Below are 19,155 nucleotides of genomic sequence, written 5' to 3'. Positions count from 1 at the left end.
TGCAGGTAAAACGAATGAGGGAATGTTAGAAATGGTGGGGAAGAAAGAACAATTTTAGGTATTATACAGAAAAAGAAGAGAAGCTGGTTGATACATTGGTTAAGAAGGAGCTCTATCATGAGGAACGTTTTAGAAGGTGTGTTGGCAGGAAAGAAAGGGATGGGGCGAAAGAGACTACAATTAATGGGGGATATCGAAACAGAAATATCGTACATGAAGACGAAGAGGTTAGCGGAAGACCGTGGAGCATGGAGGCTTCTCAGCTGCGGCAAGTGACCTGCCAATAAGGGCAGAATACCTATGAGGATGATGAGAGTAGAGTAACACAACTAGAGTCATTGTATGAAACTACCATAGAAATTTTTACTATATATTAAAATAGTTCCTGAATACATTATTGGTCGTAGAGAGTGTAAGAACACCATTGGCCGGAACACGAGATTCTCTTGAGAAATACGAGAAAATAAAAAACGAGCTTCCACACCAGAGTTGAAGCGTGACAAATGTTTTAGATTTCGGCTTATCTTTCCAAACATATAAAGCAGATATTCATACATCTTATTTTCAGTGCAATTATCTTTCTTCAATCTTGTCTTACGTTATTTTATAACATATCCCTGATACTAACATTGAAAACATCCGTGTTACCTTAAAAAAGAAAGAACTTTTAATTCAATTTAGACATGTTGTAGAAAAACAACACTGTGTATCTGGTAACCCTGCTTTATATAGTTCATTACCGGTATGTCACAACGATCCAGCTACGTAATAAATCTAAAAATAAGTTCAATGGTGCTGCAATCTTTTAAATAAAAGTAGGTAATGCTTTGTTTTTATTTGTTTCTTTATTATTAATTATTTTTAAAACCTTTCTTCTTGCAAGAACACTTCCTTCCGTGCTTTGACATGAGAAATGTAGAAACTCCATCTGATACAGAAAAAAAAGTAAATGTATATCTAGATAACTACATGACTTATGATGAAATTTAATTCTATTAGGAAATGGATCTCATACGGTATATTTAATGTCTTTTTTTTTTCTAACTGGAAGCAACTGGTCACTGATACTTTCACTATACTTTTAAAGGAGGACAGCACGCGTCTTCTGTTTTCTTCGCAATCGTAAAGCTTCCAAGTACGAAAACTATTTGAACTATATATATATATATATATATATATATATATATATATATATATATATGCAAATTTGAGCAACATTCTGCAAACGTTACTCTCTTTCATATCTAGTATATATGGGTGCTGAAATCGGCGTTTCCAAACTGTCATCACCGGTGGTCCAGTGGCAAGCGCAAGAGTATTTGGTGAACGTGGTCCCGTGTTTAATGCCGGTTGGAGAACATTGAAAGCATTGCAATGGTTCAGATTCCACCTTAAATTGGAGGTCTGTGTTCTATACGGGCTTGGTTCTGAAAATAGACACTAAATAGACAATCAAGTTTTTTCCATACCCATGACCTCAAATCATATAGGTATGTATTATGCCTGGTGTATGACACGGAAAATTGTCGTGCTTAAACAGGTATGGACCAATACCAAATTGTGCCCATATCAGGAACACAGAATTGTTTAGAATTGTTTGGTATGCTTCGGCATCCATATTTCTCCACTAAAATAAGATAAGTAAGACCATACTACGAAAGCAGGACCATACTATATTGCTATCGCCACTGAACTTCACTGTTTGTACAATAAAGTCTTGTTAACAGCGTTCTCCGGGCACACGCCACACCAAAACACATCCAATCGATCACCACATCTAGTAGCACAATTCTTCACACCATAAAACGGATTTCCGTTGTTCGAGAGTCCAATGGCGGCGTTTCTTGCAACACTGTAAAAGACGAGTCGCATTTTGCGCTGTGATATATGGCTTACGAACTGCTGTTTGACCTTGAAAACCAAGTGCTGCCATTGCCCAGCGAATGGTACAATCATATGCAGCGCTATTGGAAGACGATCGAAACTTCTGTGCCACCATCTCTAGTGATACTTTCCACTTTGACTTCACAACACGTTTCAAGCAATGAATCGTCACGTTCTGTTAATATTTTCGCTTTGATGGGCTTGGGTCAGCATGTCATAATCCCCTTTCAATTTTACTTCATGATAACATCACTGACGGTCGACCGAGGTATCTGAAACGGCATCTCAAATGACTACCTACTTTCTTCACCGGTGAGTAGCAGGGTCGATTGGGTATGTATGGAACCAGTGGGCCCTGTAGGTCACGCATACTTTGGTCTCGATGTCGCAAAGTGAGGTGTGTTTGAACAAGAGTCGAAAACCGATCGACGGTCTCGACAGTGTTTAGTCACTTCTCAGGTTACCTTGCGCCACTGGAGAGGCTTCCGGTGGAGATCCTTGGGTCTATCCTTATATCCTGACTCTGCTGCGTATAGAGCAACGGGAAGACACGCTAGTTTCCTAATATGTAAAACCCCAATGTTGCATTTGAAGTTGTTCCAGTGACAGGGCTCTAAACAGCCAGACACTGCAGATCACTCTCGGCTATTTCGTCCCATGAGTTAACTGAGCTTGGTTTGTATGTATGTCAGGGCAAAAAACTGAACTGGGTCTCCCCTATAACACACTTCTAGCTACGGGCCAGCTGGATATCACAAGTAAGCCGAAGAATGGATTAAGCTCAGCTGACGCATGGGTCGAAATAGCCGGGAGCGATAAGCAGTGTCTGACCATTTTGAGCTCTGGCACTGGAACAACTTCAAATGTGACCACGGGATTTGCATATTCGGAAACTAGCCTGTCTTCTCGTTGTTCCCATACCCCCAATGTCAAAGGAGCCCGTCGGTCAGTGGCTGGTTCTCGTCACATCTTGTGAGGGTCCTGCTGGATCTCCGTGGTTTCATGGTTAGTGTGCGGCATAGAATTACGCAGTAGAATCAGGAGATTGAGGATAGACTCAAAGATCTCCACCAGCTGCCTCTCTCACTTTGCGACATAGAAACCAACGTACTCGTGACCTACAGAGCCAACTGGTTCTCTAAATATCCATATCAACTGTAGTACTCACCGGTCAAGAAAGTAGGGAGTCAATAATGCATTGAGTTTAGTTGCCCAGTGTTAAAAATCTCACGCGTCGGATGTCCAAAGCTATGTGCTCCAATGATCATCCGTATTTCCGCATCACTTAGTTCGCGTCGTCTGTTCATATTGACTACTGCTATAGCTGATATGAGTGTTTTCTCAACCAGCAACGCCTTCTATAGGTTATATGACGTATACAGATGTTCTTGAGTGTTTTTCGAGGAGTGTTCGGTGACGCATTGCAACACAGTACATATATAATCTTTCGACTACACTGTAGTTAAACAACAACAACAACAACAATAACAAAAGTTTTAGAGTTGATCAAAATTTTAGGTGTGTCTCCCTAACTACACTAACCACTCACTTTTATCTTACTTGTGCCATAATAAAAACATTGATTAGGATATATTTCACTGTCAGTTTCATCTTAATATGCTTCCTGAGTATCGTCAGGCTTCAATTTTGCTGTTTAAAATAAAAAGAAAACATAGCTTTTCTCAGTTTTTCTTGCAAACTACGCACAATGATGTGTATTCACTCGTATCATTTTGTTAAAGTGAATGAGATATATAAATTTGTACATATGTCTCTTTTTGGACTTTGTTTTCCATTGAAAGGTAGAAAATTTGTTGTAGAAAATTTGGAAATATGAAATAAAATCATTCAGTTTAATGTTTCATGATTATGCCCTTTAAGCTAAGGGAGACGGATGATAAAAGCAAGTGGATGATAATGGAAAACTTAGTGGAATGAAAATGTAAGAGGGGAAACGAGAGTATCCCGAGAAAACACACGAACAAGATGTAGTCCACCACAAACTTACTTGGCCCGGGATCAAACCAGAGACCCCACACACCAGAGGTCATCGTTCTATCCACTAAGCCACCGTGCCCGTAGAACATTCTGGAGACTGAAGAGCAAACGGTTAATCTTTATAGGAGCTCCTTCATAAATGAAACAAGTGACTTTCGTTTCATAATGTGAAACTGCGATAAACTTCCGAACTATGTGAATTCAATATTCAAACTTGAACTACTACATCTATAACTACTGGTTGAAATACATTAATAAGATCAAACATAGAACCTGTTCCTCGAGCGCTGAATTCATATCATAAACCCGTTACTCGCTACGCCTTACTTTTTTTGTTCTATGATCATAAAGATTGAAACTCGAAATAGTTAGTTTGAACCAATTGTTGTTTGAATAGATGACATGGAAGTAACTGTTGAGAAGCTGAATCGATTGTAGAAAACTACATCTCGATATCTCTTACCATGTTGCTCTACGGAAATCAGCATTGAAACTGGAAGAAGTAGTTAATTTTCAAGCACTTTCGATTTTGGTAGAGTGTTCGGAATGGATTTTATCATCTCTTGACATTCTGAATCGATTTCAGAAAACAGTTTGTCGCTATCTAGTGCCATTTTTGTTCTATGGCAATAAATACTGCAACTAAAAGTGGGTAACTTTAACCACTTCCGGATTGAATACAAGGTTAAGAGAAGAGATTGAACATACTCCTGCGAAACCGAATCGAATGCAAGAAACTGCATTTCGACATTTCTTACAGTTTTTCCATACTAAAAGCGGTATTGAAACCCTGAAGTAGTAGTAAATTACAATTACTTCTCAGTTTGGTAGAGTGTTGGGTTGTGATCATATGTTCTCTGGACAAGCTGTTATTTGTAGAAAACTGCTTGTAGCTAGCTATTACCATTTTTGTTCTATGGCGATAAACGTTGATACTGGAGATGGTTTATTTTAATCATTTCTGGTTTGAATAGAGGATTACGGAGGAGATGGAATCTATTCTTGAGAAGTTGAATCAATCGCAAATAATAATAATAATAATAATAATAATAATAATAATAATAATAATAATAATAATAATAATAATAATAATAATAATAATAATAATAATAAACATCTCGATATCACTTATCGTTTCTGTTCTGGGAAAATCGTATTGAAACTGGAACTAGCAGTAAATTTTAATCACTTCCCATTTTGGTAGCGTGTTCGAGATAGTCATAATACCTTGCCATGAGGCGCTGAATCGTTTGTTAAAAGTCTCTTTTCGTTGTTACAGTTTTTTTTCTATGGTGATAAACGTTGAAAACGGAAATGATTCATTTGAACCACTTCCGGTTTCAATAAAAGGTTAACAGGGGAGACGAAACCTATCCTTGGAACGCTAAATTCGATGGCGTAAAACCGCATCTCAATATCTCTAAAAATTGTTGTGTTCTGATACCTGTCAACAGACGGAGGGATGGACAATGCCGTTCTATAAGACTTCCGACACTTACGTAGCATAGTTTGGAAGTCTAAGAAATATCAATGTCACACATACACCATGTAAAAGAGTTTAGTTATAGTGGTGATATACTTTCTTAATTAATATTGAAACCCGAAGTTCTAGAAACCAATTACAACTTCCGGCCATTAGTATGGTGATTAAATATATTCTTGGGATCTCTTAATTGATTGCACGAAACCGCTTTTCACTCTTACCATTTTAAAATTCAATGTTAAAACCGGAAGTGGTTGATTTCTGCCACTTCCCGTTTGAAAAGTGTTAATAGACTAAATGGTGTCTATTTTTAGAACGCGAAACCGATTCTAAACAAATCGGCCCCCTCTATCTCATATAGTTTTTTGTAATATGTTCACTCATGTCCAAAATGATTGTCGCATATCTATAACTATCTTCTTGTAAGATTATAATTTGAAAATGATTTTGCATGTTACTTTTAATATTGATACTATGTGTATAATCGGGAAATGTATATTTGTGGTAAATTTCAACGGAAAAGAATTATAAATACGAAAATTAGAATGAATAAAACAAAATGTTGCTAAATCAACAAGAAAGTTTTATTTTGGATTTATTGACCTTATTTACTGCTCTTTTGATATGAAATTTGCCATATACATGTATTCGCTGATTATATATATATTAACATTATAAGAAATACCGGGCGAATTCGTTATCAAATTATGTTCGTACAACAACATATTTATAGACAGGCGACAATAATTTTGTACATGAGTGTACATCTATATTGAAACCGGAAGTTGTAGATTTATATCACTTCTGGTTTTAGTAGATAGTTAATGAAGAATATGAAAAGTTTTCTTCGGACGTTTAATCAATTGCTCGAAACCTCTTCTCGCTCTCTATTATCAGTTTTGCCCTGTAGTGATCAATGCTAAAACCGGAAATAGTCTATTTCTACTCCTTTCGGAGGATGGATTATCTCCAGCAATGACGAAATCGGTTCCTAACCTTTGACCATTTACATGCTGGCTAAAATTGATGGTGATCCATCAAGTAAGTCTTTAGAATTTTTGTGTCCCAAACGGATGGATACATGGAAAAACAGGGTAAACATGTAAAGTATTGAGATTTTTTTTGTATCCCTAACGGATGGATACATGGAAAAACAGGGTAAACATGTAAAGGAGTGAGATTTTTTATATCCCGAACGGATGGATACATGAAAAGCCAGGGTAAGCATGTAAAGGATTAAGATTTGTAGTGTCCCGAAAGGATGGACACGTCGAAAACAGGTTAAACATGTAAAGGATTGAGAATGTCGCATCCCGAGCGATGGACACACGGAAAAACAGGGTAAACATGTAAAGGATTGAGATTTTTTCTATCCTTAACGGATAGATGCATGGAAAAACAGGGTAAACATGTAAAGAAGTGAGATTTGTTTTGTATCCCGAACGGATGGATACATGGAAAACCAGGATAAGCATGTAAAGGATTAATATTTTTTGTGTCTCGAAAGAATGGACACATCGAAAACAGGGTAAACATGTAAAGGATTGAGAATTTCGCATCCCGAGCGATGGACACATGGAAAAACAGGGTAAACATGTAAACGATTGAGATTTTTTCTATCCTTAACGGATGGATACATGGAAAAACAGGGTAAACATGTAAAGAAGTGAGATTTGTTTTGTATCCCGAACGGATGGATACATGGAAAACCAGGATAAGCATGTAAAGGATTAATATTTTCTGTGTCTTGAAAGAATGGACACATCGAAAATAGGGTAAACATGTAAAGGATTGAGAATTTCGCATCCCGAGCGATGGACACACGGAAAAACAGGGTAAACATGTAAACGATTGAGATTTTTTCTATCCTTAACGGATGGATACATGGAAAAACAGGGTAAACATGTAAAGAAGTGAGATTTGTTTTGTATCCCGAACGGATGGATACATGGAAAACCAGGATAAGCATGTAAAGGATTAATATTTTCTGTGTCTTGAAAGAATGGACACATCGAAAACAGGGTAAACATGTAAAGGATTGAGAATTTCGCATCCCGAGCGATGGACACACGGAAAAACAGGGTAAACATGTAAACGATTGAGATTTTTTCTATCCTTAACGGATGGATACATGGAAAAACAGGGTAAACATGTAAAGAAGTGAGATTTGTTTTGTATCCCGAACGGATGGATACATGGAAAACCAGGATAAGCATGTAAAGGATTAATATTTTCTGTGTCTTGAAAGAATGGACACATCGAAAATAGGGTAAACATGTAAAGGATTGAGAATTTCGCATCCCGAGCGATGGACACATGGAAAAACAGGGTAAACATGTAAACGATTGAGATTTTTTCTATCCTTAACGGATGGATACATGGAAAAACAGGGTAAACATGTAAAGAAGTGAGATTTGTTTTGTATCCCGAACGGATGGATACATGGAAAACCAGGATAAGCATGTAAAGGATTAATATTTTCTGTGTCTTGAAAGAATGGACACATCGAAAACAGGGTAAACATGTAAAGGATTGAGAATGTCGCATCCCGAGCGATGGACACACGGAAAAACAGGGTAAACATGTAAAGGATTGAGATTTCTTCTATCCTTAATGGATAGATACATGGAAAAACAGGGTAAACATGTAAAGAAGTGAGATTTGTTTTGTATCCCGAACGGATGGATACATGAAAAGCCAGGGTAAGCATGTAAAGGATTAAGATTTTTTGTGTCTCGAAAGGATGGGCACATCGAAAACAGGATAAATATGTGAAGGATTGAGAATGTCGCATTCCGAGCGATGGACACACGGAAAAACAGGGTAAACATGTAAAGTATTGAGATTTTTTTGTATCCCTAACGGATGAAAAAAATGAAATGAAATCTTTAGTTTTACGTCCCACGGTTATGCCGGTTAGGCTAAAGGAGACGGTGATAATGAGAGATGAGTGAAATGGTGGAATGAAGAAAGTGGGAGGAAACGGGAGAACCCCGAGAAAACCCACGAGCACGGTGTTTGTCCACCCCCTAACGGATGGATACATGGAAAAACAGGGTAAACATGTAAAGGATTGAGATTTTTCTTGTATCCCGAACAGATGGACACAAGAAAAACAGGGTAAACATGTAAAGCACTGAGATGTTTGTATCCCAAAAGGATGGATACATGGAAAAAACAGGGTAAACATGTAAAGCATTGAGCTTTTTGTATACCGAACGGATGGATACATGGAAAAACAGGGTAAACATGTAAAGTATTGAGATTTTTTTGTATCCCAAAGGGATGGATACATGGAAAAACAGGGTAAACATGTAAAGCATTGAGATTTTTGTATACCGAACGGATGAATACATGGAAAAACAGGGTAAACATGTAAAGGATTAAGATTTGTTTGTGTTCTGAAAGGATGGACACGTCGAAAACAGAGTAAACATGTAAAGAATGGAGATTTTTTAATATCCCGAACGGATGGACACATGGAAAAACAGGATAAAGATATAAAGGATTGAGATTTTTTGTATCCTGAATAGATAAATACATAGAAAATCAGGTTAAATACGTAGGGAGATTGAGAATCCTTGTATCCTGAACGGATGGACACGTGGAGAAACAGGATAAATTTGTAGCTAAAAGATTGATTTTTTTTTTTGGTGTCCCGAACAGATGGACACATGGGAAAACAAAGTAAACATGTAAAGGATTGTTTTGGTAAACAAACTCCTGAGGAAAGTTTCTCGTGAGTGAAAGGTACAACTTCAGACTCAAAAAATATCATAAATTGAAAAGAACTGTTAATTTCCAAAGATAAGATAATTATCTGATAAAAGTTTCTAATTTACGCAATAGTATAATCTCCACGTGTAAGAAAACCTAAATTAAAATTAACCCGTAGGAAGAAAGATTGTTCTTATCGTAAACAATTGAGAGAAATAAAAAGTAAAACCATTGGCCTTCATGCTCAAAGTTTAATTAGCAAAAGTGTTCTCATGACGGTCTTGGCTACTATTTTCCTAAGCTGAAACTGGAAATTCCTCAGTCTTCCGTTAGTACGTAATAAACCTTTGGTTTTTACACCCACAACAGTCTTTATTAAGGAAAAAATTACATAATTCTAAATTTATAAGAAAGCTAAACCTAGATTTGACTTGAATTTTCATCAGAAGTAAATTTTTATTAATGGAAATTCATAGGAGGTGTTCATTTTTCATATTTATATATACCTATATATATATATATATATATATATATATATATATATATATATATATATATATATATATATATATATATATATATATATATATACACACACAGTAGGGCGCTAAATTCGTTGTACAAAAGCAGAGGAGTGATTCCTGAGGGTAAAACAAACAAAAAAGTTCCAATAAACATAGGGCGAAAATCCCATCGTTTACGTGCTATAGGCTGCCGAAAACATGATAAAATGAATTCTAAAGGTCCATAGCTCCTAAACTATGGGACCTACTGTAGTCGAGTCAAGACTTCACTTAAAAACCAGTATGTGCCCTATCCAAAAATGCGTGTTTCAGAATCCTGAGGTGCTTCCACAACAATTTTTATAGAGAGAGTTTGACTACGGGCCTATGATATAAAGTACTCTTCAAATACCTCCATAAAAATTGTTGCGTGAGTACCTTAGGATTCTAAAACATGTATTTTTGGATAGAGCACATACTAGTTCCTAAGTGAAGTGTTGACCCGACTAGTGTAGGTCCCATAGTTTTGCAGTTATGAACCTTTAAAATTCATTTTTTCATGATTTCGGCAGCCTATAACACGCAAACGATAGGGGTTTTTGCCCTATGTTTATTGGAACTTTTTTTGATTGTTTTACTCTTACTAATCACTCCTCTGCTTTTGTACAACGAATTTAGCGCCATACTATATATATATATATATATATATATATATATATATATATATATATATATATACAGTGGACTCTTTTTAATTCGAAGTCCAAGGGGACACGAAAAAACTTCGAATTATCCAACAACATTCATTTTCACATATATAACAACAAACAAACCAAAGTACTGCGTATCAAAAACATATTCATATGGTGTGGACTATACCTTTAAAGCAGCTTATTATATGCGTGATCGAATACCGCAAACTAACAAACGACATTGACTCCACATAATTCAAACTACGTGTACAATGGAAAATATATTTACGTACAACACTACAACATACATTGAATAGCCCAAGCAATTAAACACCAGTAACAATTTGAGTATTCTGTTCTCACTTTTAGGAACTCGTAAACCTCATTTGCTTAAATTTGATTGTTTTTGTACGGTCAATAAATCTTGAATTTCATGTATTGCGTGGAATATGATATTAACAACATTTGGTTGATTTTATCAATAATTCATCTTAAATTTTCAACCAATTCTGAAACAAGATGAGATTGGCACACGTTCTCTATCTTTATTTCTTCCCCAACTCAACTTCATCTTTATCATTACATAGATTTTCTATTTATCTTTTATATTACTCTTCCCTATGGCTGCATCTGGATAACTGAAAACACATTAAAACTGTATTTCTCTGTTTACATCTGTCCAACATTAAATATTTTCAATTGTATTTACTTCGAATTATCCAAAACATAGGTTCAAAAGTTCGATTTATCCACGATTTTTTACTATTGTTTTCAATACAGTTTTCACAGCGAATGGACTTCTGTTCGAATTATCCAATATTTCGAATTATCCAAGTTCGAATTAACGAGACTCCACTGTATATATATATATATATATATATATATATATATATATATATATATATATATATTGGGCGCTAATAGCAGAGGTAACATCCCTGAAAACATATGAACTACTGCTTACCTTCTATTTACGGTTTAACTTAGCAATTCTGGTTCTTTCCCTTCTATGGGGTTTTACTAAATACGGGTTTAATATAAAAGAAATGAGCATTACTTTCTCATATTTTATTAAATGTGTGGAAATTACTCATAAATGTTTTCCTTAAATGCGGATGTAAATACCTTATATATGTGGTGTTATTTTTACTTAGTTAATGATAAGTTAACTTGATCCCGGGAAGTAACACTATATGCAGTATAATGAATTTAAGTCAGCGTTTAAGAAGCAGAAAATCTGTAAGTTTACATTTAATGAAATATAAATGCAGAAAATACATCATTGGTAAATAGAAAGTGTTCACTTATTTCATTTATGGAAAAATTGTCTTCTTTGTGCTTTTGATTCTTCAAATTATAGTGTTTGCATATTATATAAATTGAATATGTTCCTATAATTCTGTACATGTGAGTTTATTCATACGATTTGTATTAATGTTCTACTGTAAGTTCAAAAATGTTAATGTTTTCATTCTTCTTATTTATTTATTTATTTATTTATTTATTACTTCAGGTTTTTGTTCAGTTTTTACTTAGATATGTTTTAACTTGCTCTGAATCTCAGTACCAAATTCTTCAGTTTCGGAAACATACAAATATTTATTTTTCGGTGAATGTGCATATCTTTAAAATCAATAGGTTTGATTCAGGTCATTTAATAACCCATGCTGAAGGAACATCTTTTCTATATGCATTTAAATATGTTAATTTTTAAATATTTTTAAATGAACAATTCTTGAAAGTGAAAATCAAACTCTTTCACACCTACTGTTTCAGAAACACAAAATCCATTAAAATATATAAAAATTAATACTGTACATCTTAATGAAACTCTTTGCTGTGGTGAACGGGGCCGTGCCGCCGCGGTGGCTGAGTGGTACAGCGTTCACCTTTGGTGCATGGGGATCTTGGTTTGATCCCAGCTCGCGCCAAGTGAACTTTGTCGTGGATAAACACCGTGTGCGTGTTGTTTTCTCGGGATTCTCCAATTTCCTCCCACTTCCTTCATTCCACCATTTGATTCTCATTATCACCGTCTCCTTTAGCCTAGCCGGCATAACCGTGGGACGTACAACTTCAAGATTTCATTTCAATTCATCCAGGGGTGAAAGTGAGGGGGGAAACGCGGGAAAACGCCGTCCCCCACCTCGAAAAAATATGTACGGCGTGCCCCCCATTTCCTAAAAAATTACAATGGGCATAGATAGTCAGGGGGAACGGCGTGGCGTCATGCCGCTACCTACCGTCCCCCCACCTTTTCAGATCCACTTTTACCCCTGTTTATAGTCCATAAACAGCTAAGGCCAACGAGACGGATTTAAGTTATTTGGTGTGTGGTCAGTACATTGGTTTCCATCACCTTTATTTCTGAAACTAATACAATGATTTTTTTTCCTATACAAAACGGTCTTTAGTTCTACACAAAACAGAGGGCATAGTTCAAAATGTCAGTATGCCATTACGTTTAAGTACTGGAATGAAGTACAACCTATTGAATAGTTAGCAGAAATGTTCTTCCTTAATGCGAAACACAAAAACATTTCACTTTGAAATACATCTTGAATTCGGTTCTTAACGAACTCAACAGAAATTTGACGATTCGTGGCAATAATATTATCGTTACAGACTAAAGTAGGATAACTTGAGAGACTAGCCACCTGAACCGCCTTCCCTTTTTCGCTTTGTTTATACGGTAAATCATCATAACTGATTACATCTTTTCTACATGTCGGAATTTTCAAAATATACAGTATTTTTTTCCTCTGCATATATATTTCAACATTTCTGCACGTACATAGGAATTTATTTCGGTGGCGTCGAAAGCTTTTAGGAGAGGTTAAAATTCAATATGAAGATAAATTGTATTAAATTATATCCCTAAAATTACACAAAATTTACAAGAAAATCGTTATTTTGGGGTCCGAACACCATGGACACACTACTTACTGGTGGACATAATTAATGCTATGGTGTATAGCTGAACCATGTCACGAGGTCTTTATGTTAGAGGGATGAAATTTGGTATATAGAAACTTTATTTAAAAAAAAAAAAAAAAAAAGAACGTGAGCATATGCTTCTCTATCTTCAATAATTCTAATTCTACTTATAAGAAAAAGGAGCTAGTTCCAAATACAATATTTTGATTAATATATAAGAGTATTATTGAGGTTTTATGTTTAATTATCATGGAAAAAAGGAGTGAACCCTTTGTAATGAATTTTTGAATATATTTAGTACTTATTACGGAATTGTCAGGTGGCACCCGCTGCAAATCTGACTCGATTTGAAGACAATCAACTAAGCCTAAATATAACATGTGAGGTGGAGGTGCGCACTGGAAGAGAAATAAAAGGGTTTGAAGTTTAACGTTGGAAACCAGAGGGAAACAGAATTCGACGCGCACGAACGGCCAAAAAAAAAAAAAAAAAAAAAAAAAGGAGGGTTTAACATTTTACATGGTTTGAATACTAAGAATCATGTAAGACCAGGGCATGTTTCTAGTCTCATTTTGAATTTGAAAGTGGCATATTCTGTCTCGGAAACGAGACGAGATCAGAACTCTTTTGTGTCGAAATTGTACCTTGAATGTGACCTCTCTTCACCAAAGGTTTATTTCTATTGGAGGAGCTTTGTCGCTTCTCGTCTTGCGAGCAAATCTCACTGGCGCCTCACGGACCTTGGAGAGGGAGCAACTGGATACTCCTGTCATAGTTTGCATACGTTAAACTGCAAACTATCAAAGAAATATAATACGATACTGCAAAAGGAATCTTTAGTTGGTTACGTAGCAGAAAACGTCTCACAATTTGTCGGGTAATTAGTGTTCAGTCTTATCTTTAGCCCACATGGGAAAATGAAAATGTATATCCAAATATTCCCACGGTGATGATGAAGTACCGACCTTCACCTAGTTCTCCGCAGCAGATCCTAAATTGTCTCAAAGGGGAGAAAAATGTGTCAAGGGCAAGGGCTTAACAAAGAGAATACTGGAATCCATGAGAGTAAGAAAAAAAGGAAAATTCCTGTATAAAGTGTTTCTTTGTTTCGCTGGTAACAATATACTAAACATCTTCGTTTCAAAGGAAACAAAGAATTTAAGCAATTGAATTTTAATATGTGTACTATGCTTCATTTTTTTCTAGATTCCATGTTCTCTTATGCTTCTTCCCCTCCCCCCCCCCCCCCAATTATCTAGTGGCTAGTGCATGCGCTTTTGCTGTACGGGCTCCTGGGTTGGACTCTCGTTATAAGAGAAAAGAAAGTTTAATTTTACATGCATTGCCTTTCATTGATCACTCCTCTTATTTCGATTGAAGTGGATAATCTCTTTCTCTTTTGGGTCAAGTCCAGTGGTGCGCGACATTCAAATTCGATTGTGAGTAAGTGTACATCAGTGGTGTAAACAACAAGTTCTTCTCGGGGTACAGAAATATATTTTTTGGAGGAGGGAGCTTTTATATACTTTTCAAACCAAACCTACAATATTGTTTCAGAATATGAAAACAATTATAACAGCATACATACATATTTCTTCAGATACTACTCATGTACTCACACATACAAATTCCATTTATCCAATAATTTTGGCTCACAATACCAGCACAAGAACGTTGTCTAACGAGAATTGTTTTAAAGTCAAGTGAAGCTGATAAACACCAATGCTTTAGCTGAAATTTGCAGTAGTTTCAACTAGTTTAATGAGTTTAAGTGGTTTAATATGTTCTTTAAAAAGTATTTTTTTCTCATATTCCACGTATTATAAACAGTCTTAGTTAAAGTATGCATATTAAGCAATAACAGACGAAATCCAATTAGTGGGCTATAAAATCATTTGAGATGGCCAAGATGCCTTTTGCATCTATCCTTGTGACTTGAAGTTCATATTTCAGATCTATTTAAAGTGTAGAATAGAGTCTCGTATAGGCTGGATGGTAAAACTGACATTGAACTTAAACATAAAAATTGAATCGTTAGCTGAATAAGAAAATAATTTTCCAAATAATAATAATAATAATAATAATAATAATAATAATAATAATAATAATAATAATAATAATAATAATAATAATAATAATAATAATAATAATAATAATAATAATCCTCTACCTTTCTGTTAATAAACTAACTACAACTATTTCTAGATGTTTGCCAGCACCGTCATGGTAGCGAAATTTGAGTATTTCACTGTGGTTTCTAGTTTAGAAGCGAACATTTTCTTTAGCATACAGTTTGAACACTTGTAGAATTAAAATTACTCAGATAGATTATAATCATATTTAACAATTAGCTGTGTGACATGTACACCTGATAGAGAAGGTTGATTTGGATGACTTGAATACCTATTGAAACCTGAAGTAGCAGTAGATTTCTACTGCTTCCGGTCTTAGTAGAGAGATTCGAGTAGAAACGGAACATATTCTTGAGACGCTTAGTTAATTGCAGATAACGAGTTATTATTAACTATTACCGTTATTGTTCTTTAGTGATCCTTACAACGGCTGCTACTTCTGATTTCTATACAAGGTTAAGAGAGACAATGATTACCTATTCTTAGAGCCAGGGGTAAAAGTGGACCTGAAAAGGTAAGGGGACGGTAGGTAGCTGCATGACGTCACGCCATCCTCTACCTATCTTTGCCCATTGTAATTTTTTAGGAACTTGGGGGACGCCGAACATATTTTTTGGAGGTCAGGGGATGCCATCCCCTCGCGTTATCCTCACTTTTACCCTCTGCTTAGAACACTAAATCGATTTAGAAAACTTTTTTGCTGTAACTTTTCGTTTAATGCTGTATATAAATCAACTCTAAAATCGGAAGTTGTAGTGTTTTCTTATCACTTTCGGTTTTTGCAGAGAGTTTAGAGTATAGACGAATTGTATTCTTGAGACACTTAATCGATCGGAGAATACTGCTTCTCGCTATCTATTAGGAGGAATGGACAATATTGTCAAATATCAGGAATGGACCTAAAAAGACATACTCGGTATTGATGACGATATTATGCAGCGAGTGTGTTAGTTACAAAATATTAACTGAATAAACTTAGAAACTATTTAATGCTACACATATTATTATTACTAGCTTCATCTAAATACTTAATTTTCACCTACAACATAACTACTATGCACATAATTAGATTTTATGATGTTTCAATTGATTTATTAAATATAGAAATATCGATAACGATAAGGAAATTACATTAACCAGTTAATCGATATTTCAAGATTCGATATTTCGGGACTTCAATTGAGTGTCGATATTCTACATTATCAATTTTAAATGTTTAAATCCGGATTTATATTCACAAGTCGTCGGCAAACAATCGTCTTTATAAGATAGGTAGCTGTATTTCTGCAGAGTAACAAATCAACTTATATAGAAATTACGCTAAGGTACAGTGTTTTTAGCATTTGAAGGCAGCATTCCGAATTTCCTTTCAACGCCATTAACAAGTGAGAGAGCTTGCATGTTGTCACGTCTTTATATATAGGTATTCACGTCAATTTATTCACGAAATAAGCTACTCATTGTCAGCATTCACTGTTTGTGGTGTTAGTAAGGTTGCTTAGCCACGCCCGTTTACTACATGGCAACATCGCATTGCAGCATTCGTTCATTAGCATAGCTGACACGCTATCGACTACGTCCCACAGTTTAGTAGTGAATTCAGCAGCGGAATATCCAAAGATAAATCTTGAATAGATAAAACATTCATTCAGAGGCACGTAACTATAAACAAGTCGTAACAATTTTTGGTGGACAATATTGCAACCGTGAGTGTTTTCGGGGTTCTTCCGTTTCCTTCTAATTTTGTTTATTCCTTCAATCCCTTTCATAATCATTCAGTTCTGTTATAAACTACCCTTTGGGCTACAAGGTATAAACTTGAAAAGTGAAAATCGATGCATTTTCCACTTTCAATTAAAGAAATATATGTACTTTCTCACTTTTTTACGGGAATTTCTGTACTACTTAGCCCATAAAAATATATATAGTTCTTGGAAAATGCGGTTTTGCATAGCAAGAATCAGTAGCGTACGCAGAATTTCATCAGCAGGGGGAAAATTCAAGTTTCTAAGTTTACTTTTAGGTATTTTATACATATTCTAATACGTTATTATATCATACATATTTAATTTTTCATAATGTCTTGCACAAGGGGGTCCCGAAACCCTCCCATGCGTACGCCACTGGCAGGAATGTTCCTTGGAGCTAATTATAGTAATTATATTTTGCAAGGTGTTCCTGCGATATGATTCCTGGAGCTTCTTAGGCACGGTACGCTGTAAACGTTTTACGTGGTGCATAGACACTTTTTACAGGTGCCCATGAAAGAGTCTTGTGAGTAGTCGAGGTAGACGGTTCTTATAAACAAATATCAATTCTCCGTAAGCTTTATTATTATTATTATTATTATTATTATTATTATTATTATTATTATTATTATTATTTATTATCATCGGCGTTCTGCATATTTCACATGTCAATAGACGTTGTAATGACCCATTTGCAGACGTCACTTTAATAACCCAACATAAAATAATAATAAGTAAAATATGTGTTTCTGGAAGTTTCATTAATAATTGTAAATTCTAATTAGCTGTCTTTTTTCTTTACTTTCAGCTCCATACGTGAAACAATGCAGCCAAAGCGATCCCAATGTAATTAACTGTTACATAAATGCGTTGAACTTTCTGGCCCCCTGGCTAGCAACAGGTAAGTCATACTCCATTATACTAAATACATTCATATTTACAGCATGACCATTCACTAGTTTCTTTTATTAACAATTGAATACAATATGTAGGGTAAGGTAATATACAAATATTTCGGTTATCTAACAGCAATGATTATTTTTAAAACTTGTTATTTACAATAACAATTATTTTAGGTCGACTATTTTCTCGTAAAAATGTGTATTGAATATCTAATGGCTAAGAGTTCTTCTTTCTGAGCAGATCTCTTGTTATATGCTTTGGAATTTTCTCCTTGAGCATTATCAAAAACTTTCTCTATGAAACAGATTAGATGATAATTGTGAAGAAATTATGCACTTTGAGTTTTTCAAGAAATTTATACTTTCAGAAAAGACAGACTACTGACTGAAACAATATGTATATTGACTTATTGGGGTATCTGGATTTTGTACTGATGTAACCACTCTTGCGTAATACAGCTAAATATATTTTCAAGTGTCATCTGTAACTAGTCTCTTTATGTTTCCCTTTTAGCGATATATTTTCCACTGAGGTCATTCATTGTTCGGAGATTATGAGAAATTTTACGAGTCGAGGGAAATTTTGGTGACAAAATTTAGCGAATAGAGAAAAGGGATTTTTTTTAAAAAAAAAAAAAAAGATAAATAGTTGGAATTCAATGAAATAGTCGGGTTCAGTTGAAAACCAAATCTGATCGTCCTGTTTTCTTTCTACATTCAGTATTGTTTAATTATCGTTAGAACCCTTCCATATCTTGTCAAATGTCATACCCTTCCAAAGCGAAAGAAATGGGTTTTAGTTTAATTCTTAATATTAAGTTAATAGTTTGAAAGATGTATATACAGGTTGCTCCGGGAATAAACCAGCAAACTTCTCATGCGTTCTCAATACAAACCAGTTGAGAATGCTCCAAGAACATTACCAGAACGAATTAAAAAAAAAAAAAAAAAAAAATGGAGCGGGAAGGATAACTGTGATTGTTGCTACATGTAAAAGTAAATCATTGTATCCACACCTTCTTCTATTTCTTGCAAAAATTCGCAAAATATCTTCTCTCTATGATTCACGGTTCCCGAGAAAAGGCTCTCAAATCTCCCGAAATTTGAGCTTTTTTTGGCCAATATCTGGGAAACGATGGCCAGTTTGCCAGTAGCCAGT

At 35.2% G+C, this 19,155-nt stretch overlaps 1 protein-coding gene across 1 annotated transcript in view; it reads left to right on the top strand.

Annotated features, from left to right (window-relative positions):
• The window catches only part of LOC145693521 (protein takeout-like), an 87,128-nt gene that overhangs the window by 34,065 nt on the left and 33,908 nt on the right, over nt 1–19,155 (top strand). Inside the window, exon 2 of the mRNA XM_081769589.1 lies at nt 17,903–17,995. Within this exon, the coding sequence (XP_081625715.1) occupies nt 17,903–17,995 (93 nt within the window). The remainder of the gene's footprint in view (nt 1–17,902; nt 17,996–19,155) is intronic.

The sequence above is a fragment of the Thermobia domestica genome, chromosome 8 (assembly GCF_964235325.1).
Source record: "Thermobia domestica chromosome 8, izTheDome1.hap1.1, whole genome shotgun sequence".
Lineage (NCBI taxonomy): Eukaryota > Metazoa > Arthropoda > Insecta > Zygentoma > Lepismatidae > Thermobia > Thermobia domestica.
The sequence above is the reverse complement of the archived record's forward strand: the minus strand, read 5'-3'. Positions and strand labels throughout refer to the sequence as shown.